The sequence below is a fragment of the Papio anubis genome, chromosome 11 (assembly GCF_008728515.1).
Source record: "Papio anubis isolate 15944 chromosome 11, Panubis1.0, whole genome shotgun sequence".
In the NCBI taxonomy this organism is placed as follows: Eukaryota; Metazoa; Chordata; class Mammalia; order Primates; family Cercopithecidae; genus Papio; species Papio anubis.
Window position 1 is genome coordinate 118538298 of NC_044986.1, and position 21895 is coordinate 118560192.

The 21895-nt window shown below is 44.9% G+C and overlaps 1 protein-coding gene across 2 annotated transcripts in view; it reads left to right on the forward strand.

Moving 5' to 3' along the window:
- The first annotated feature begins 4182 nt into the window (after positions 1-4182).
- ITIH5 (inter-alpha-trypsin inhibitor heavy chain 5) overlaps positions 4183-21895 on the forward strand; it is a 101603-nt gene continuing 83890 nt past the window's right edge. For both annotated transcript variants that reach the window (XM_003903369.5, XM_021943030.2), the window contains exons 1-2: positions 4183-4372; positions 15821-15865. In XM_003903369.5, the coding sequence (XP_003903418.4) occupies positions 4283-4372; positions 15821-15865 (135 nt within the window). In that variant the 5' untranslated portion in view covers positions 4183-4282. The remainder of the gene's footprint in view (positions 4373-15820; positions 15866-21895) is intronic.

The window sequence follows — 21895 nt, forward strand, 5'->3', positions numbered from 1 at the left end:
TCCTTCCACAAGCAGATGGAGAAAATGGGGTCAGGAATCTGCACTGGCTGGCAGATTTGTGTTTGGGATCACTGTGTTACACTTTCCCATTTTTCAGCTCCCCCTTCCCCACCAAATTCCACAGGCAACTGCCCAGACTTGAACCTCAGAATTTTATATTGTTCTTTCCCCAATGTCAAAGTCTTTTCCTCTGGTGTTCCCCCTCCTTCTCTGTCTCCTTGATGTTTTCTCTTCTCCACTTGGCTTTCAAAATCAAATTCATGCAAATATTAACTTCCACGTCCTTCATGAAGCCTTCCAGACCACAACTACAATCACAATCTTGTCCCTTCTCCTCTTAGAAAATCACTATTGAGTTCCAATTTTGTCCATTTTGTTAGCTCCATCTTCATATCTGAATGGTAATTTCTTCAAGGTCATGGACTCTGTCTAAAACTTGTCATGTCATACACAACTAGCACAGGGTAACATAATGGCAGATATACATTTTTTCATTCATTCGTCAAACATACAGCATGTCTACTCTATTCCAGGCCATGTGTCAGAGCCTGAGGATGTCAAAACAAGAATGACATAATCCTTGACCATGAAGAAATCAGAGTCTAATTTGGGTCTCAAATCTGCAAGCCAATAATTAAAACATGGTAAGCGTTACATTTTGTGAACAGTTGATGAGTTCAGCAATCACCAATCATAAATTTGAAAACTGCATTCCCTATTTCTTCCTTCACAAATCTCTGTGGACAAAACTCAGTGCTTGGTGAAGCAGATGAAAAGTGGGTATAACTAGACTCCTGACAGGCCGTAACTGGGCTTCTGAGAAATCATCAAGTCAAAGTCAAAAGGAACCCATTTCCTCCCTAGTAGTCCCCTCTAATCAAGAAAAAAAAAAAAAAAAAAAAGGCAAGGTTGTAAAAAACTGTAGCCATTCTACATAGTTGTCAGGGGGCCAAGAGAAACACACAAGGCCATATAAGTAGATAAAAAAGGAGCAGACCAAGGATGGGGAGAAAGAGCTGGCCCAGAATAGAACAGTGGCCTTACAGAGGCTCAGAAGGGAGGATGGGAGAGGGAGAGGAGGTGGAGACCAAAGGACTGGGTGGTGGCTTGACTCTAACCATAGCTGGATTTAGGAGCTATGGGGTGTCAGGATGTAAAATCAAGGGAGAGGTTCAAAAGAAAACAAATATGCAGCCTGCTTTCAACTCTTTAATCTCTTTAAGTCATGGTTGTTTTGACCATGATTTTGGGCCCATCCGTTGGTAGTCTCCAGTAGGAGACCAGGATAAAGGGATAAAGCTCAGAAGTGTGATTCGACGATTCCGGAATACTTTGGCCCATCGTTCAGTTACTTGTGGGAATCATTTCCTAGAAGTGGCGTGGACAGAGCAGCATCTCTGGCCCAGGAGAAACAGCTCCTATTCATTTTTGGACTCTGAATTCCTTGTCACTGAGCTCTGCATCTAGATCCTGTCTGTGAACACCAGGTTCCTTCCCTGTGATGTGTCACTCATGGCACATGGTCCTGGTGAATGAATTGAGCTAGACATCCTGCAGGGTCTTTTCTAACTTTGAGACTTTATGTGTTCAGTAACCAGAAATTCAGCTCCTCCTGGAGGTAAAATGAGAAACGTGGAATCAAAGGACAAATGTATGTGGGGACACCTTGGCCCTTATTTATAAGGCTGATACAAATGACTGCCTTTGTTTGTTGGCAATCTTGGAAAACTTTCACTAGGTCTTATTTTTATCACACCTACCTAGATTTTAAAGATCATCATACAGATACACAAGTGTCACACAGAATACTGAACTATTACAGCTTGAAAATAATAGGAAGTTCAGAAACTCTAACAAGTCATACAGCTAGGTAGCGGTCAAGTTTGCACTCTAGCCCAGCCCCACCTCCCTGGCACAGCCTGGCTCTACCTTCCACACTCATTCCTGCCATCTACTAATCTCATTCATCAAAAGGCCGTTAAGTGCTAACAATATATTTAGCACAGTACTAGAAGTTGGGGGAGATGCTTGTCCTCAAAGAACTGATCCAATTGGAGAAACTGGCTTTTTATTAAACAAACAACACATTAGCACTGCAGTCTAGGGTAGAATCAGAGGGTCCGCCCAGATGAAGAAAATAAAACTCACTTTTCTTAACGTTAGACTGCTGTAAAACCCAGTTAGTATGAATTTGGGAAAAAAAAAAAAGAGAGAGAGATCAGCTATAAAGGCAAAAATAGTTTAATATGGGCGCCTTCAACATTTCAAGAGAGAGGGACTGTAGGGCAGGAAAGATGATGGAGTCTGTTCTGTTGCAATCATGGATTGAAATAATGGCAGCTGTATGGTTCCCCACTGCAAATAACCTGGCCTTGTCCATTCAACTTCCGGTTCACAAATAGTTACTTTCCTGGGAAAAATAACCAGCTACAGTTGTTTCCTATTGGTTGCGTGCTGACTAGTGGTTAGGCTACTAAAGGATTAACTGCTGATGACAATAATTTTCCTTCCATTTATTTCACAGTAGCAAGGTGTTTGTTTGTTTTTAACCTCTCCTAATTTGTTAAACAAACAGCATTTCAGCAAGAATAAACGTTTTCAAGGGTCTCACCACAAACTAACCTACCCACTGTTTTTATTTTTCATGTTTTTTTTCTAGTTATGTCCATTCATATGTATTTCTACCTAATTGCAATCATACTGTTGATACGATTTGGTGATGTGATTTTCTCTTTAGATCACACTGTCAACGTTCTCCATGTTTGTGGAGGCGTCGCAATGATTATTTAACGGCCCCATAGTTATCCTACATGGAATAATATTCTCTATTCCATGGTCCAAGGTTAGCCACTTCCCTGTTTTTGGTCCTTAAGGTCTGTCACTCACCTCATCCATTTAGATGAAAGTGTCACAGAGACATAAAAAACATCCTTTGCAAGATGAAATGAACAAGTAGCCCCAACTGCAATGTGTATCACCAGATAAAAAAGGCGCACTCAGCCTATAGAAGAAGGCCAGGTGCAGACGACTTGTGGGTAAGAATTCTTCCAAAGGCAGATGGAAGTATCACCAATAGTTTGTAACTAAGACACATAATGGCACTCACTTTCATGATTAATAACCAGAAACTCTGAAACACTACACGCTGCCAAGACACTTCCCTCGTCTCGTCTTTTTCTCCTTAGTCCAGAACATAAAGGCCGGCAGCCTTGCCAGTCCCTCCTGCGCTAGACTGCAGGTAGCATCCTTTGTCCTGCCTGCTAAGCGACCGTGGCCAGTGCAGAGGGGACGATCTGCTGGCTTCAGGCTGGCAGGTGCGGGGTGGGCTCTGTGCTGAGGGCCAGGCTGGCCTTCCCGCGTCCTCTGGCGACAGAAATTAAGCAAGTCCACAAAGAAGCATCTGCAACAGGGAGAGGATTGCAGGGCGGGGGAGGAGCAAGGCCAGATGGGGAGGCTCGACAGAGGAGACTGGTCCTTAGCAAAGTGTCACAGCTGCAGGATGGGAGGGTGTGTGGGGTGCGAGGGTTGGCAGGTGGCTGCGGCGCGGCGAAGGCAGGCGGGTGACAGGAACAGGCGGTGTTGGGGGCTGGGGGCGCGGCGCGGGTGGGACTGGGGCGGGGAAGGCGGCGCCGGGGGTGGGGGCTGGGGAGGCGGCAGGGGCCTGGGGTGGGGGCCGCACAGGGGGAGGTGGGGGTTTCGGGTTTAGGGTGGCAGTGGGGGATCCAGAGAGAAGATTAACCTCAATTAAAGGACAAATTTCTAGAGGTAGAACCAGGACAAGAGGTAGAGGCGATAGAGGCAGGAGCTTGAGGTTGGAACCACAAAGAAACTAAGGTCGAAGCCAGGGCAAGGGCAAACAGCAAAACAGAAATCGAGGTCAGGGAAGAGGTCGGGTCAGCAGGCAGGAAAATGAAGGGGCTGGATTGGAATGGGCGTGGAAGGCAAGGGCAGATTGAGGCAGGGAGGTGGGGAGTCTGGAGCTGAGGGAGTGGGAGGATTAGGTCAAGGGGACTGCAGGGTGAGTCCAGGAGGGGACTGCGGGGTGGGCGGGGTCCGGACTGGGACCGTGGGGTGGGCGGGGTCCAGGAGGGGACCGCGGGGTGGGCGGGGTCCGGACTGGGACCGGGGTAGGCGGGGTCCAGGAGGGGACCGCGGGGTGGGCGGGGTCCGGGCTGGGACAGTGGGGTGGGCGGCCCCGAGCGCGTCCCGCAGTGGCAGGAGCCCTGGGCGCTGCAAAGCGCGTCCCGCCGGGTCCCCGAGCGTCCCGCGCCCTCGCCCCGCCATGCTCCTGCTGCTGGGGCTGTGCCTGGGGCTGTCCCTGTGTGTGGGGTCGCAGGAAGAGGCGCAGAGCTGGGGCCACTCTACGGAGCAAGTAAGTGGAGCCGCAGGGAGCCGGGGCCCGGGCGCGGCCGCCCCCTTCCCTCCGCCGCCCCGGCCTCGGGGCTTCTGCCCGGGCCCCCTTCGACCGCAGCCCAGGCCCCCACCGGAGGCCCAGGGGTCCCCCTCTGTGGGTCACTTGTGGGTCACCTCTGTGTGAGCCGCGGTGCCTGATCTGGCCTGAGGCTTCCTGCAGAACTGTGCCCAGGACTTGTCCTGCGGAGCCGCGTTTTTCTTCTTGGCTCCTGTTCATTGTGCAGATTTCTGTTCGTCGTTGTTAATTTCTGAGGCAGCTCCAAAAGTTATTATAATTACAAGGTTTTTTCCTTACCACGCGTGGGGGGCAGTCTGCTGTTATCATCATTCCGGGTTGATCCAGGGAGAAAGGCAATCTGAGAGGAGTTCTAGCCTCCTGGCAACCTCAGCTTTTCCCATCTGAAAACGGGGAGAACACGACTTTCCCGTTTAGTGACTACGGGTGATTTAGCATTTAAAGGTGGCCAGCACCGAGAACCAAAGCGTCTGAGTTCCTTGAGTTGCTGGTCTGTGCGTTTGTCAGGATTTGTGTTTTAAATGTCTTAACCTCACAGGCGAATAAAACCTGCAAATATGAAACGTCAATAAAATGATGAATAGACAGGCAATTTGTCTTTAAAAAGTATGAAACGGGTTCACACAAATAGCATTGAGATATAATGCGCAACATGACCCTGTCATGAAGTAGAAGTGCTGTTCACACACATGCCATTGAAATATTTAGGCCGTTTAGCTTCCAGCGTGTTCGTGCATGGTGGGAGGAAGATACAAGTAGGCGGACCTTTTCTCCCTTTTCTAGGCCCTGTTTTGAAGAGCAGTTTTGAAGACCAACTGCCTAAGCATGAAGATAGTTATCTTCATGCTCTCTGTCTTGTGAATGTGCTTAACAGTAAAGTGGTAGTAATGATGCTTCCCTCTAGGGAGGGAATAGCTGATGAAAATCCCAGGAGGCATCGTAGTGGTGTTGGAAAAGTGCAGGCTTTGGATGCAAAGAGACAGGCTGGGCTCTACTTAGTTGTGTGTTCTGGGCAAGACCTTTAATCTCTCAGAGCCTTCATGTCCTTGTTGGTCAGGGCAGGGAATGCGGCTCTTTTTGAGCAAACTTGCAAGGACTCCGCTAGTTTGTGTTAAGCACCTGGTATACAGTGGGCACTCAATAACTGGGAGATGTTTTAGTAGATGGCTGAAGGCATGGGCTTGGTGCCAGGATGTCTGGGACCACTTGATTCTTGATCCTGTCACTTATCAGCTCTGGGACCCTGGGCAATGTCCTTTCGGCCTTACATTCCTCTTCTGTGAAATGTGGAGAAATGATAGGGTTGTGAGGACTGAATGAATTATGACACCCCAGTGCTTAAAACGTTGTCAGCACTTAATGCTGGCCATAGTCTTAGACTCCTGCTGCTGAAGTGCTGAGTGAAGGAATTTAGGGTAAAGATCTTGAAACTTTGTTGGGGGCGTGGAGATAGGAGAGTGTGGGACGGACTGAAACAAAGATTCTGTGTCTAAACTAGAAAGACCGTTTAAACTCTAACATCTACAAGCTCAAGTAGGCTTCACAGTCTCTGGGCTTTCCGTCATAGAAAAACATGGCTTGGACTTATTTTAGTGATTTCATGCTGTCTTCAACCCAGCACAATATCTATTTATCTTGGAAATGACTAAATCAGGAAAAAAAATCCAAGGTAGAAATTTCTATGAACTTGCAATTTTATCTTTTATCCCTAATCCATTCTTTTTTATATTTAGTTTTTGTGATATAGGGTTTGAGGGCATGGGCTTTGGCACCAGATTTCTGGGTTCAAATCTTGGGTCTGCACTTACTGAGGAGTCAACATTTGTAAGCCTCTTTCTCTGTATGGGGGTGATGCAATTACTTAGTTAGGATTTTGAAAGGTGAAACAATTAATATACTTACATCTTAGAACAGAACCTGAGAATGTAATGAGCGCTCTATTCTCAATCATTATGGTCTTTAAAATTGTATGTAAACTTAATTTTTAAAATGTAAGTCTATGCAAATCTTATGCAAATGTTCATATAGCTGAATATGACTATTAACTTGCATTGCAGTTATTTGTCATTCACCTGTAATTGGAAATATACCAGTAACACCTTAGATTCAAGTTCCTTCACCTCTCACGCTCCACCCCATCTGTAGACAATGGGCACTTAGTCACCCAATGGGCACTTAGTCACCCGTAGTGGAATGACTCCTAAAAGCAATGGTTTTCACCCTTCGGGGGGGAAAAAGTCACATGGGGTGTTCATTAAACATTCAGCTTCCTGAGTTCCACTTCCACTGGTTTAGATCCATTAGGTTTGGGATGGGACGCAGATGATTCTGATGCAGGTGGTCCATGGACCACACTTTATTTATTTATTTATTTTTGAGACAGAATCTTGCTGTGTCACCCAGGCTGGAGTGCAGTGGCGGGCTCTCTGCTCTCTGCAGCCTCTGGCTCCCGGATTCAAGTGATTCTCATGCCTCAACCTCCCAAGCAGATGGGATTACAGGTGCACTCTACCACGCCTGGCTAATTTTTGTATTTTTAACAGAGACGGGGTTTCATCACGTTGACCAGGCTGGTCTCAAACTCCTGAGCTCAAGTGATCTGCCTGCCCTGGCCTCTCAAAGTGCTGGGATTACAGGCATAAGCCATTGTGCCCAGCCGCACACTTTGAACAGTAGTATTTTTAAAGGATATTTTGGGAAATTAGTATTTAAAAGAAAGTCCCTTGTGTAAAAACTGTCTGCTACAGAGTCATCTGTTTTGTTAGCTGACATTTATATGGTGTATTAAAATAAAGATAGAGTTATATTCCCATTATTATCAAAGCAGTTTTAGATTGACAAAATAGCAAAAGCCACCAGTTATTGAGTATCTGTAACGTCCCAGTGTCTCAGGGAGCTTGCTAGGAGCATTATGTGAAAATAATAAGAGGCAATAATGTTTTCTGGTTGAGCACTCCATGTGGTGCCAGACTGCCTGGGTTCTAATCTGGGCCTCATCACTTACAGGCTGTGTGTACCTGGGCAAGTCACTTAACCTCTCTGGGCCTCAGTTTCATCATCTGCAAGACAGAATTGTTAATAATTCCTACTGCATAGGCAGGGATGGATGTAGGCTTTGGGAGGAGAGTAAAGCACACAATTTGCAGGACCCTCTTGAAGGAAAAAAGTATCAAATTATGACTACAAAATTAGGTGCTAAAAGGACCAGTCATTTAGAATGATAAAGCACAACAAATTACACATTTTGACAATCTGACAGGCACCACAAATACCACTCATTTTTAGAGGCTTGCACAAGTGAGGGGTCCTGGAGCTTATGTTTTATTAGCGTCTAAATAACAATTACATTTTTATAAAAATAACACACTTCTGCTTTTACAGTTGTTTGAGGATTAAATGAGTTAATTCAGCAAAGCATTTGCATATAGTAAACACTTAGGTAATATTAGCTGCATTTATGCACAGCCTAGTTAAGTCTCTGACTACCGCTGTAACGTCTCAATGTACTTATTTGACAAAGGACAACCAGGAAGTCCTTTCTGAGAAGTGACAACCTACTACGTGCAAAGCCTGGATTGGAGTGCAGGTGTGCCGAACACCAAAGCTGGTGCTCTCAGCAAATCCTTCAAAGAGCAAGCCACATTCACTTTTATAATTTAGTTGAACTTGTTTAAATGTGATTTATATTTGTAGCTCATGGCACAGAGGTGGGGTGCAAAACATGCTAGTTGTAATTCAAACATCTATTGTGGTGATACATTTCTCATTCCCTGAATTGGACATTTCCAGATTTTTAATTTCTTATAAATTCTCACTCAGAAGCAAATCTTTGCATTTTTTGGAGGGGGGGAAAGCAACAAAAATCAAGAGAGCTATTTTTTTTTTAACTCTTTAAAAAACAAAGCCAGTGAAAGATTTTGTAAGCTTCAGGCCACTCAATAATGCCTCCCTTATGTGCAGGGCTGGATTGTTGAAATGAGTTTGTAGGGCAGAGTGCGGAAGGAGTATGCTGTGGGAGAAATTCCAGAGATTTGGTCACTCCCAAAGCAGCCATTTGCCATTTCTTAAGGGCGGAAAGGAAGGGTGGGGAAGTCCTGAGAACTGGGTGATGAGCTGTGTGTGACTTGGTGTTCGTAACTAGCACTTTCCCCAGTCCTTGGATGCTCAAATATAAGGAGATCTCGCTCATCATGTCCTCAGGGTCGCTGCTGGGAATGCCAGGCAGGTGTTTCTGGATGTGAGGAACAGTAGAGTAGGTCGATTTAGGAAGATGGGGGCCAGAGGATGAAGACCTGAGGTTTTTTTTTAGGAGGAGGGTTCCAAACGACTTATTATTTTCCCACAAGCAACATCCAGTTCCCTGATTTTTCTTCTCTCTCTCTCTTTTTTTTTCTTTTTTTGAGACGGAGTCTCGCTCTGTCACCCAGGCTGGAGTGCAATGGCACGATCTCTGCTCACTGCAAGCTCCGCCGCCTCCTGGGTTCACGCCATTCTCCTGCCTCAGCCTCCCTAGAAGCTGGGACTACAGGCGCCCACCACCGTGCCCGGCTAATTTTTTTTGTATTTTTAGTAGAGACGGGATTTCACTGTGTTCGCCAGGATGGTCTCGATCTCCTGACCTCGTGATCCACCCTCCTCGGCCTCCCAAAGTGCTGGGATTACAGGCGTGAGCCACCGTGCCTGGCCTCTTTTTTTTTTTTTTTTAAGACAGTCTCACTTTGTTGCCCGGGCTGGAGTGCAGTGGTGTGATCTCGGCTCACTGCAACCTCTGCCTCCTGGGTTCAAGTGATTCTTCTGCCTCAGCCTCCCAAGTAGCTGGGACTCCAGGCATGCACCACCACGCCTGAATAATTTTTGTATTTTTGTAGAGACGGGGTTTTACCATGTTGGCCAGGTTGGTCTCGAACTCCTGATCTCAGATGATCAGCCTGCCTTGACCTCCCAAAGTGCTGGGTTTACAGGCATGAGCCACCACGCCCGGCTCCTGATATTTTATAGGTAAAGAAAACAAGCAGGGTGACTTGTCTAATGGCGGTTGCTTTTAAAAAATTTTAATCGGGCGGGCACAGTGGTTCACACCTGTAATCCCAGCAGTTTGGGAGGTTGAGGTGGGCAGATGGCTTGAGCCCAGGAGTTCAAGACCAGCCTGGACAACATGGTTGAAACCCCACATCTACTAAAAATACAAAAACATGGTGGTGTGCACCTGTCGTCCCAGGTACTTGGGAGGCTGAGGTGGGAGGATCACCTGAGCCTGGGTAGTCAAGGCTGCAGTGAGCCATGATCACACCACTGCACTCCAGCCTGGATGGTGTGAGTGGAAACTCTGTCTCAAAAAAAACTTAAAAAAAATCTTCCTGGAAATTGGAATTTTAGCTGGAATATCAAGTTTCTTCTTCCATTACCAAGGTGATAGGCACCCCAAATTGCAAATGGTTAATAGCTAAACAACTGACAGCAGCATTACTTTCAAGGAAGAAAAATTTTGGGTGGGTGATATAGAATTACCCAAACAGGAATATTCTCAGACTGACTGTTCTCAGCCCACATGATAAATGGCATCTCAGTGACTTTCCAACATCTAGCCCTTGGTTCCGTTCTAGGTCCTATAGCAGATCTCTAAGGTAATTGGCTCTTCAGTTTCTCGGTTTTGGTTTCAGCATTTCAGAATGCCCTCAGACGAATGGGGCCAGGTGGTGGATAAATTCCTCGTACAGATCCCTCTAGGAACTCGTGACTTCAGTCAGTTGAAGGTGTTTGGCTGAAGCTGGCCTCCGTGTAATGGCTCTTGAATCCATTATGGCAGCAGTCCCCAACCTTTTTAGCACCGGGGACCGGTTTCGTGGAAAACAAGTTTTCCGTGGACTGGGGGTGGGAGGGATGGTTTTAGGATGAAATTGTTCTGCCTAAAATCATCAGGCATTAGTAAGAATCTCATAAGGAGCACGCAACCTAGATCCCTTGCGTGCACAGTTCACATTAGGGTTTGCCTCCTATGAGAATTTAGTGCCTGAAGCATTAGGAGGCAGAGCTGAGGCGGTAATGCGGGCTCGCCCACTGCTCACCTGCTCTGTGGCCCGATTCCTAATGGGCCACCAGCCAGCACCTGTCCACACCCCGGGGACGCCTGTGTTATTGGACCCAGAGTCACAGATACAATGTTACAGCTCAAAAGGAAGAGTGGATGATGTGAACCTTGCCTTTACCTCTCTCTTTAAGTCAGCTGGGTCATTAAAGCATCCATACCAAAGGTGGAGTGTCTATACTCAAGAATTAGGTTTAGTTTCTCTCCTCCTGCCTCCCATTCTTTCCCATGGATGGACTCTTGAGATGACTCAAGTACCTATCTCTCTTCCTCCCTCAGTCATGATCTGATGCTCTGATGGATTCTGGGACGAAGAACAGAACCTCTCTCAGTCAAATTATAAACACTTAAGCAGCACTGGCAGGTTTCTTTTTTCCACCTATAGTTGCACTAGTTGATAACGGGATAGGTTTGGAGCTTCCACCCTCCACAGCTCTGTTGATGTTACTGCCACATGCTTGTGCCAAGGAAGCCTTTACCTCACCTTCTGTTTCCTGGTGGTGACGTTGCTGGGTCCATTTGTGGTAGAGGCAGGTGCAGGTCTATGAAGCTGATTTTCTGAGGATTGTTCCTGTGTTGAATCTGATTCTCTTTAACGTTCTTCTTCCTTTTCATCCCACTCCAAGACACATCTCCACAGCTAAGCTCTAGCCCTGTCTCCTTCATAAATCCTTCCATGGTCACTCAAGAGCATAGTGATCTCTTCTTTCATCTATTTCTTTTGTAACTTATAAAACTTACTTCGTCTATGGTGCTTTTGTGAGTATATATATTTTTGAAAATTAGATAGTATGGTCCCTGGTGGCAGAGATGGTGGCTTACGTTTTTCTTAATAAACGTTGTGGTCTGGATAGCTTCTGTTCTGATGCTGGAGAAATAACCACAGTTGGGTAGCACCATCTCTTAAGTCCGTGATTTGGGGCCTTCAGGAAGTCAGTGGAAGCTCTAAGATGACTATTTACGGTAGTTTTGCCCTGAAGCTGGGAGTCAGTTACTTTTCTGTACCCAGACTCCACCCCTAGTTTCTTAAAAGGCACCGGGAAAACACTCAAACAATAAAAAGGATCGGGAATTCTTAACTGAAAACAATGATGATATTAATGTCATTTGCATTTCCAATCCTAGCTTGCACCAGCAACATATGTGTACTGGGAAGTTTTGATTCTGGGTCAAGCTGAGTTGAAACTTGGACTGAAGTGTGGCCATAGTGATACCCTGAGACATCAGATAGTCGTCTCAAAAATGAAAAACCAGCTTCTCTTGTTCTCCTTGAAGCATGCTTATTTTCTTGGAAAACTTATTTTACAAAAGAGAAAACTTCAAAGAAAATACTTTAGATCAATCAGGGAACTTAATACCTGAGAGGGGCTGGGCTTTCCTTCTGACCATAGTTATTTTAAGTGGTCCCCAGGCTATTCCACAATTTAGGGAGGGAAGGGCCAAAGATGATCCTATAGGACTGATAAAGAACTTGCCCAGGGTCCCTATGACGGCCTTCCTTTCACAGTCTCTTGTACATCTCACCTCATTTTATTTTATTTTATTAATTAATTTACTTTTACTTTTTATTTATTTATTTTTTTGAGATGGACTCTCACACATTGTCACCCAGGCTGGAGTGCAGTGGCATGATCTCGGCTCACTGCAACCTCCACCTCCCGGGTTCAAACGATTATCCTGCCTCAGCCTCCTGAGTAGCTGGGACTACAGGCGTGCGCCACCATGCCCAGCTAATTTTTGTCTTTTTAAAGCAGAGATGTAGTTTCGCCATGTTGGCCAGGTTGGTTTTGAACTCCTGACTTCAGGTGATCCACTCGCCTCAGGCTCCCAGAGTGCTGGGATTACAGGCATGAGCCACCGCGCCCAGCCTCACCTCATTTTAGAATTCCAAAATCAATATACTCCTAGGAAGTGTTTGGTTTGTAAACCAAGAATAAAATTTGACGGCCCGATGACCATCTGGATGGACTTCCTCCTCTAGGCCAGGGCCCTCTAAGTTTAACCTGAAAGACTGGTTCAGACCAACACGGGAAGTAGGGGTCTGGGAAGTGGGGGTTCGACATGCCTCCTCGTACCCCGCCAGCATGAACATCAACACAGACCTTAAGTCTGATAAGAAACATTCACAGTCGACTCTCTCTGAAGCCTGCTACCTGGGGGCTTCATCTGCATGATAAAATTTTGGTCTCCACAATCTCTTCTTATAACCCAGAGATTCCTTTCTATTGATAATAACTCTTCTAACCAATTGCCAATCAGAAAACTTTTACATCTAAGTATAACCTGGAAGCCTCCACCACCTTCAAGATGTCCCGCCTTTCTGGACTGAACCAATGTATATCTTACATATATTTGATTGATGTCTCATGTCTCTCTAAAATGTATAAAACCAAGCAGCTGCGCCCTGACAGCTTGGGCATGTATTCTCGGGATCTTCTGAGGGCTGTGTCATGGGCTGTGGTCACTGCTATTTGGATCAGAAAAAATCTCTTCAAATATTTTACAGAGTTTGACTCTTTCATTGATAGGTTCTTACTTAGAGTCAGGGTGCATGTCAGCCTAAATCCTGTACTATTTTTCTCCATCCCATATTCTGTTGAAGAGTAGACTCTATAATGGCTTAGAATGGCAACTTACAATGTATGTATATTTTTGGGTGGGGAGATAAAGCAGGGAATGAGGTTAAAAGAGTTTCTCTTATAGTTTAGTCTTCAAGATGGAAATATCTGCATTTTGTTAAGACTTGAGGTAATACAGAAAAGTTTAAAGAACAAGATATCAATCAAAGGTAACAGCCATTGATTAGCACTTTGATGCACATTCTATGCATAAAAACACTTACACTTAACAAAAATGGGATCGTGTTACATATAGTGTTTTGTTACCTGATTTCGTCACTTAAAATTGTGTCAGGAACATATCTCTCAGAATAGACTAGGTTATGCTGTGGTACCCAACAATCCCCAATTCTCAGTGTCTTAAATAACAAACTCTATGTCTTGCTTATACACCTTGTCCATCTTGGGTCAGCAGTGGAGCAGCTCTGCACCTGTTGGTCACTGTGAACTTGGGCTTCATGGAGCAGCCATTACCCCAAACATTACTAATTACTGTGCTGAAGAAAAGGCAGTTCTGGAACGCTGAACATTAACTTAATGCTTGGCTCAGAAGGGACTAAAGTTACTTACATTCATAACTTATTGGCCAGAACTAGTCACATGACACTATCTAGCCACAAGGACTAATTCCTCTGGCAGAGAGCTAGGAAGATATTTGGAGAACAACATTGAAGTCCAGTAAAGTGAATGTTGACTCATGTTAATAAATGTAGGTGCAGGTCCTTATTTTCAGTAGCTGTGTGGTCATTAATCAATGTATCATAGTCTACTTAACTGAACCACATTTTCAGGGCATTTTAGGCTATTGGTAATTATGAGCAATTGTTTTAAAAGTTGCCAAGAATTTTCTTTTGTGTTCATTTTTTTTCTATCAGTATTTTCCTCCCCTATGATGCTTTTCTGTAAGCAGAATTTATAAATTAAAAGATTGCATACTGGTGGGAATGCAAAATGTTACAGCCACTTTGGAAAACAGTTTGGCAGTGTCGTAAAAGTTAAACTTGGCCGGGCACGGTGGCTCATGCCTGTAATTCCAGCACTTTGGGAGGCAGAGGCGGGTGGATCACAAGGTCAGAAATCTAGACCATCCTGGCCAACATGGTGACACTCCGTCTCTACTAAAATACAAAAATAAAATTAGCCGTGTGTGGTGGTGCGCATCTGTAGTCCAGCTACTCAGGAGGCTAAGGCAGGGGAATTGCTTGAACCTGGGAGGCGGAGATTGCAGTGAGCCGAGATGGTGTCACTGCACTCCAGCCTGGGCAACAGAGCAAGACTCCGTCTCAAAAAAAAGAAAAAAGAAAGAAAGAAAAAAAAAAGGCAGGGCACAGTGACTCACACCTGTAATCCCAGCGCTTTGGGAGGCCGAGGCAGGTGAATCACGAGGTCAAGAGTTCGAGATCAGCCTGGCCAAAATGGTGAAACCCCATCTCTACTAAAAATGCAAAAAATTAGTGGGGCATGGTGGCAGGCACCTGTAATCCCAGCTATATGGGAGGCTGAGACAGGAGAGTTGCTTGAACCTGGGAGGCAGAGGTTGCAGTGAGCCAAGACCGTGCCATAGCACTCCAGCCTGGGCAACAGAGGGAGACTCTGTCTCAAAAAACAAACAAAAAACATAGACATGAAGTCTAGGCATATTTCTTACGTTTTTGATCTACATTGTAAAACTGCTCTCCAGAAAGGAAGGAAAACTTATTACTCCCAGCAATATTAGTTTACACTTCTATTAGTTAATGAGATTTGCCATGAGTGACGTCCATATAACCAGCTAAGACCTTTAAATTAGTCCAGAGGGGCTAGTTAATTAATTATTAATGAGTTTTTTAAAATATAATTTTTGGCTGGGCACAGTGGCTCATGCCTGTAATCTCAGCACTTTGAGAGGCTAAGGTGAGAAGTTCGCTTGAACCCAGGAGTTTGAGACCAGCCTGTGCAACATAGTGAGACCCTGTCTCTACAAAAAATACAAAAGTGAGCCCGACATGGTGGCTCATGCCTGCAGTCCCAGCTGCTTGGAGTCGGGGGATGGCTTGAGCCAGGGAGGTTGGGGCTGCAGTGAGCTATGATTGCATCACTGCACTCCAACTTGAGCTGTAGAGCGAGGCCATGTCAAAAAAAAAAAAAAAAAAGATGATTTTATCACTTTCCCACATCCCTCCCCTGCATGCGGAAGAATATAAGAAATCATCCAGAAAAGACACAATGAAGAAAATTCAAGATAAGTTCAGTTTTGCTTCCAGAGTTTCCTGGAGTTTTAAGTTGAATAGTGAGCCCATTGGAATTAAGACTGAATACCTGTACTTATTGTAATAGACACAGTAGCAAAGAGTTTAACTTGAAGCCCCAAATAAAATGAAACAGAATACAAATACTCAATCTTTTTGTTCCTGTCATTTCATCCATCTCCTCTTACAGAGAGAAGAATGAGGTGACGAGGTAGAGTGATGTTATGGATTAAGAGTCAGCCAGATCTGACAGGGCTGAATTCTAATTCTGGCCTGGAAACAAACTCCCTGAAAAAAGTCAAAACTGCTTTTCAGGATAGATAGGGCTTTTGGTGAATTTGAATAGATTTTAACCCCCTCGAATAACTCATGTAAGAATGACCTCACAATCATATTTCATGTCTCTTCTCTTTTTTTTTTTTTAAAAATCACCTTTTTAACAGTCTCTTCTCTTTTATAGGATGGACTCAGGGTCCCGAGGCAAGTCAGACTGTTGCAGAGGCTGGTAGGTATATTCATGGTGCATCTTGAAAGCCCATTCCCTCATCCTTCTATTTATTTTGAACCAGGTATCCACTTTGCGTGCAGATCCTCCAAAACATATAAAGCTGCTTGTAGAAAAATTCTGAGATGAAGCAGCATAGCTGACTCTTTTATAAGGCTTTCTTTAAGGGGATTTTTTTTTCTTTTTTCTGGAAGGAGACCTGATTATTTCGGTAGGACTATAAACACAAAGGTCTTTGCAGGCTTATTTTTTTTAAAGCCTAAATATAACTTTTATTTATTTTTATGACATCCTTACCCAGGAAATAAGAGCTTTGTTGTGAAGTAAACAACTAAAGCAACCAAAGAATTCACATTTGTAGGCTAAAGCATCACGTGATGAAAGTTGGACAGGCTCTCAATGCATGCTGGAGGCTAAGAGATTGGGACTTGGGCAAAGGGTCAGTAACTCTAAGAGCTTATTTGAAACGACCTCAGTTCTTCCTTACTGCTGTGCATGGAGCGAAATATCAAAATGTAGAGACATGCCTTTAGACTCTGCTGAGGCATTTACCCTAGCCCTCCCTGCACCTGGCTGGTGTTTGAGTGAATTCAGATTTCTTGTCATTACCAATATCACGATCATGACCATCCTTGTTTGGATTGAGATTTTGGATTTAAAAAAAATTTTTTTTTGCTTGGCTTTCTTATCTCCTTTCCTTCTTCTGATCCTCCCAATCTTGCCTCCTGTTACCCCAAATTCATTAGCCTAGTATTCCTTCTTTCACGTTTTCTCCATGTTCACATAATCCTAGACAATCATATATGTACATAAACATGTCAAGAATTGTTGAGGGGCTGAGATTAAAGCTACTTACAAGCTAATAAGCTAGTTTGTTACCATTTCATGGATGCCAGCAGAAAACAGGAGACTCCTGGATCAGAGACAAAGGACAATTTATTACTCACAGTAACAGCAGTAGTCAAAGCATGTGTGCCATTGCCCCAGCCCAGTTCCCAGAAGGTGATGGAGATGGCCAGATGACATCTGCCATGCAGTTGGTTCTCATTGTGTGAAAGGAGCCCTTAACTTAGGGAACTTGACTCTTTAATAATGAGCACTAAGCCTGCCTGGGCTTTGCTCCTGGAGGGAGATATTTGCTTTATTATTCTGCACATTAAGCCAATCTGTCTTCTTTCCTGAAGGGGGAACCTGTCTTCTGAGGCTGTTCACTATACGTTTGTAAAGGTAGTTCCCAGCAAAGGCAGCTAGAGTCTCTGTTTGCAAATTGTGCAGAAACACCAGAGATTCATGGAGAATAGCCTCCCAGCAATATGTACATACGTGTAAATTGTAAGCATACTGATAATTGAGATGATGACAAGTACCACTGAGAAATAGAATGCAGCAGGGGAACCCGAGGTACATTTGCACACGAGAAACCTCTGATCATTGCTCTAAAACCATGGGTGCATGTGACAGCTCATGCCGACCGAATGCTTACGGAGTCTCACTCTTGTCGCCCAGGCTGGAGTGCAGTGGCGTGATCTCGGCTCACGGCAACCTCTGCCTCCTGGATTCAAGAGATCCTCCTGCCTCAGTCTCCCGAGTAGCTGGGATTACAACCATGCGCCACCACACTTGGCTGATTTTTGTATTTTTAGTAGAGACGGGGTTTCACCATGTTGGCCAGGTTGGTCTCGAACTCCTGACCTCAGATGATCCCCCTGCCTTGGCCTCTCAAAGTGCTGGGATTACAGGCGTGAGCCACTGTGCCTGCCCCTCAATTACTCTTATAACAAGTACTTGAGGCATTTTACAGATGAGAAAACAGAGTCAGAGAGAGTGAGTAACTTTCCCAAGATGACACAGCTGGGAAGAGGTGGTAGAGCCAGGATCTGAGTGCAGTTCAGTGTCTGAGTCCATGCTCTTAACTAATACACCAAATGGGCCTCTCAGTTGTATGTATTTAAATCTGTATTTATATTTATATGTATTATAATTTACTAAACATTCTGCTACTGATGAACTCTCAATTTTATTTCCAGGTTTTTTCACCCTGTATACAATGCTTCAAAAAACGCTTTCATTTCTTCTTTTATGCGGGTACTTTTAATTGTATGACTTTTATTTTCAATAGGAGGATTACTGATTCAAAGTGCGTATACATTTTAAATTTTACCGGGCTCAGTGGCTCACGCCTGTAATCTCAGCAGTTTGGGAGGCTGAGGGGGGTGAATCACCTGAGGTCTGGAGTTTGTTACCAGCCTGGCTAACATGGTGAAACCCCGTCTCTACTAAAAAATACACAAATGTGCCAAATGTGGTAGCGCATGCCTGTAATCTCAGATACTCGGGAGGCTGAGGCAGGAGGATTGCTTGAACCTGGGAGGCGTAGGTTGCAGTGAGTTGAGATCGCGCCACTGCACTCCAGCTTGGGCAACAGAGCAAGACTGTGTCTCAAAAACAAACTTTTTTTTTCTTTTTTGATAGATGTCAGATTAATTTTTGAATACAATTACTCTTAACACTATCTGTATTCATACCATATCTATGAGCAATGATGAATACACACATTTCTGTAAGCAATCGATATAATTACTCTTTTTTTTTTTTTGAGATGGAGTCTTGCTCTGCCACCCAGGCTGGAGTGCAGTGGTGCGATCTTGGCTCACTGCAAGCTCTGCCTCCCAGGTTCATGCCATTCTCTTGCTTCAGCCTCCTGAGTAGTTGGGACTACAGGTGCCCACCACCACGCCTGGCTAATTTTTTGTGTTTTTAGTAGAGATGGGGTTTCACTGTGTTAGCCAGGATGGTCTCGATCTCTTGACCTCATGATCCACCCGCCTCAGCCTCCCAAAGTGTTGGGATTACAGGCGTGAGCCATGGCGCCTGGCTGATATAATTACTCTTTTTAATTTGTCAGTCTCTTACTTAGGAAGTGATATCTCATTGTTCCTTTAACTTGCCTTTCCCTGACTATGTACGAATTTGGAATTTTTTTCTTTTATTGCTCAAACCATTCTCCATAACAAGGATTTGGACATTTTAAATTATATTTGTTAGCCATTCAGAGTTGTTCTGTGAATTGCTTTTTTTTTTTTTTTCAGGTCCTTTGCCCATGTTTCTATTGTGTTTTTTTATCTACCTCATTGTCAATTTATCAGAGACCTTTGTATGTTATAGATACCTTCCATCTTCTAAATTGGAAGATTTCCTCTCTAAATCTGTCATTTATTAACTTGCTTTCTGGTATGTTTGCCACGTAAAAGTGCTCAGTTCCTAAGTAATAAGCAGTTTATGTTTTCCTTTCAAAGGAAAGGAAAAAGAGGCTTTGTACATTTAGCCTCTAAGTGTACAAAGATTTTCTTAACTCCTTGGCTTAGACCATTTATACAACCTCTTAGGTTTTTCTTAGAAATTTCTTAGAATTTTGAAAGTGTTACTTTTACAAGTATCATGAATTTTTGACATGAACTTTATTGACCATCCAGTCGGTACTAGAATGATCTTTCCAGTGGTAGACCTGGCGCATCACTCTCTTGCGTGCACGTCTCCAGTGACTCCACATCACCCGTGGGATAAGCTCCAAGGACGTGTGTGACCCTGCGTGATGCTCCTCCTGTTTGCCTCTGGAGCTCAGTTCATCCTATGAGTCTCCTTCTAGCCTGCATTCTTGCCATCTCCCTCCAGTTGCCATTCTCTGAGTGTTCTGTGCTTGAATTAATGAATAGAATGTGGATGGCAACAGCCGGTACTCCCGTAACATTGCCAGGACCGCAGGAATTTGTTTGATTTTATTCTGAATTAATTAGATACCCTTTTTATGAAGCTCCCTGGCATCACATACACGCAAAATATTTACTCTTTGGAAAGCAGGGGCATCTTTGTGTGTGAGTTTCCACGGTGCTGAACGGATCCTGGCCTGGGTTTCCCAAGATGATTCTCTGCCATCATTTAACCTCCTGACTGCAGGGTCTGTCTTGGCGTCTGCTGTGCAGCGGGTGTTGTACAGTTTGTGCTCAGGGCTTGTTTCTGTCGAGTGTGGTAAGATACGCAGACACAGAAACGACTGACGTGAAGGAGGATTTTCACACTCACAGATCACTGGAGGCAGGGGCGACAGCGCACCATCCCAGGACGCATGGGGAGGCGCCAGGGTGGGCCAGGAGCAGAAGGTGCAGAGGAAAGTATGTGTCTCAGAGCCTACATTGGGGTTTTCATGGGAAGAAATGGGCAAGGCGGGGTAGTAGGTAGGCTGAGGAGGTTTAGGATTGGCTGTAGGGATGATCCCTAGTTGTCAGGTACTTCATCCTGGAGAGATTTAGGAAAGGAGGAGTATTGGCTTTGTACATAAGTTTTATTTATTATTATTATTTTTTTTTTTGAGACAGAGGCTCACTCTGTGACCCAGGCTGGAGTGCAGTGGCACGATCTCGGTTCACTGCAACCTCCACCTCCCGGGTTCAAGTGAGTCTCGTGCCTCAGTCTCCCGAGCACCTGGGATTAGAGGCCTCCTGAGTACCTGGGATTACAGGTGCACATCACTGCGCTGGGCTAATTTTCATATTTTTAGTAGAGACGGGTTTTGCCATGTTGGCCAGGCTGGTCTCAAACTCCTGACCTCGGGTGATTCACCTGCCCTACCCTCCCAAAGTGCTGGGATTACAGGCGTGAGCCACCGCGCCCAGCCGAGGTGCGTGAGTTTGCTATGGGAGATGGTTGGATGTGTGGCTCTGGATTGGTCGGTTTATGTATCAAAGGTGTGCTTGCAGCAGGGTTGTCTGCTGTTCCTAGGAAGGAGCCAGCCCTGGGAGGGACGGTCTTTCCAGGATCAAAGTTCCAAATGCCAGAGCGTCAAGAATATCGACAACAAGAAAATATGGTCAGTACAGCAGGTAGCATGACTCTGGGCGTCATACCTCACTGAGGACTAGTCATATGTGTGTCTGTGCCTGTGCCCAACTCTGACCATTGTGGGGCATCCTGTTCAGGAAGTGTATGGAATGGGGTGGCGGGGGGGGGCGCCTTTCTTATACAAAAATAAAAATGGCATTTTGTTTTCCTTCTCCTCTAAATATAATGAAACATCACTAAGTAGACTATATTAGCACAAGTAGGTGATTCAGAACCGATGCCATTTCCTGTCTACAGAGGGGTAAAATGATTTCCCCGAGGTGGTAAATCCAGCAGTCAGGAAAGTACCTTTGTCTTCTGTTTCATTCAAAAACAACATGGGCTGTATTTTTTTTTTTTGAAATGGAGTTTTGCCCCTGTCACCCTCACCCAGGCTGGAGTACAATGGCATGATCTCGGCTCACTGCAACCTCCTCTTCCCGGGTTCAAGTGAGTCTCCTGCCTTAGCCTCCTGAGTAGCTGGGATTACGGGTTCCTGTCACCACACCCAGCTAATTTTTTGCATTTTTAGTAGAGATGGGATTTCACCATGTTGGCCAGGCTAATCTCAAACTCCTGACCTCAGGTGATCCACCAACCTCAGTCTCCCAAACTGCTGGGATTACAGGTGTGAGCCACCACGCCTGGCCCTGTATTGTTTTTCTTAGAAAGGAGAAGCATTAAGGGTTAGTAGAGATTTGGTGTATGGAGTCAGCCAACTGCCACGCTCCAGCCTTCTGAGTTCTCTCCCACCTCCATAACGACTTCTAATGGTTGCTAAAGAATGGTTAGACTGAAAGAAAACAATGAAAGGTTAATATTCTAGGAAGAGGCACTGTGGCCTGAGTGCTAGCAAAGGCTGTCCCAACCGTTCCTCCACCACATTTCCAGATGGCATCTTGGGTGACTCAGGACGTCCTCGGGTGGCTTGATTTTAAGTGCCTCACATGAGTCATACCCAAAGCTTGGATCCCTTGAGCAATTAAGACACTCCCTGCCTCAAATGACTTTTCCATCTGTGTTGCCTTTGTAGGAAAAAATAATGAAGAAATTATCTTATGTCACAGGAAGATTTTTTTTGCCACTATTTTCCAGCGGACATCCCAAAACAAAGTTATGACTGAAATAGAAATATGGAAAGCCTGTTGGATTTTT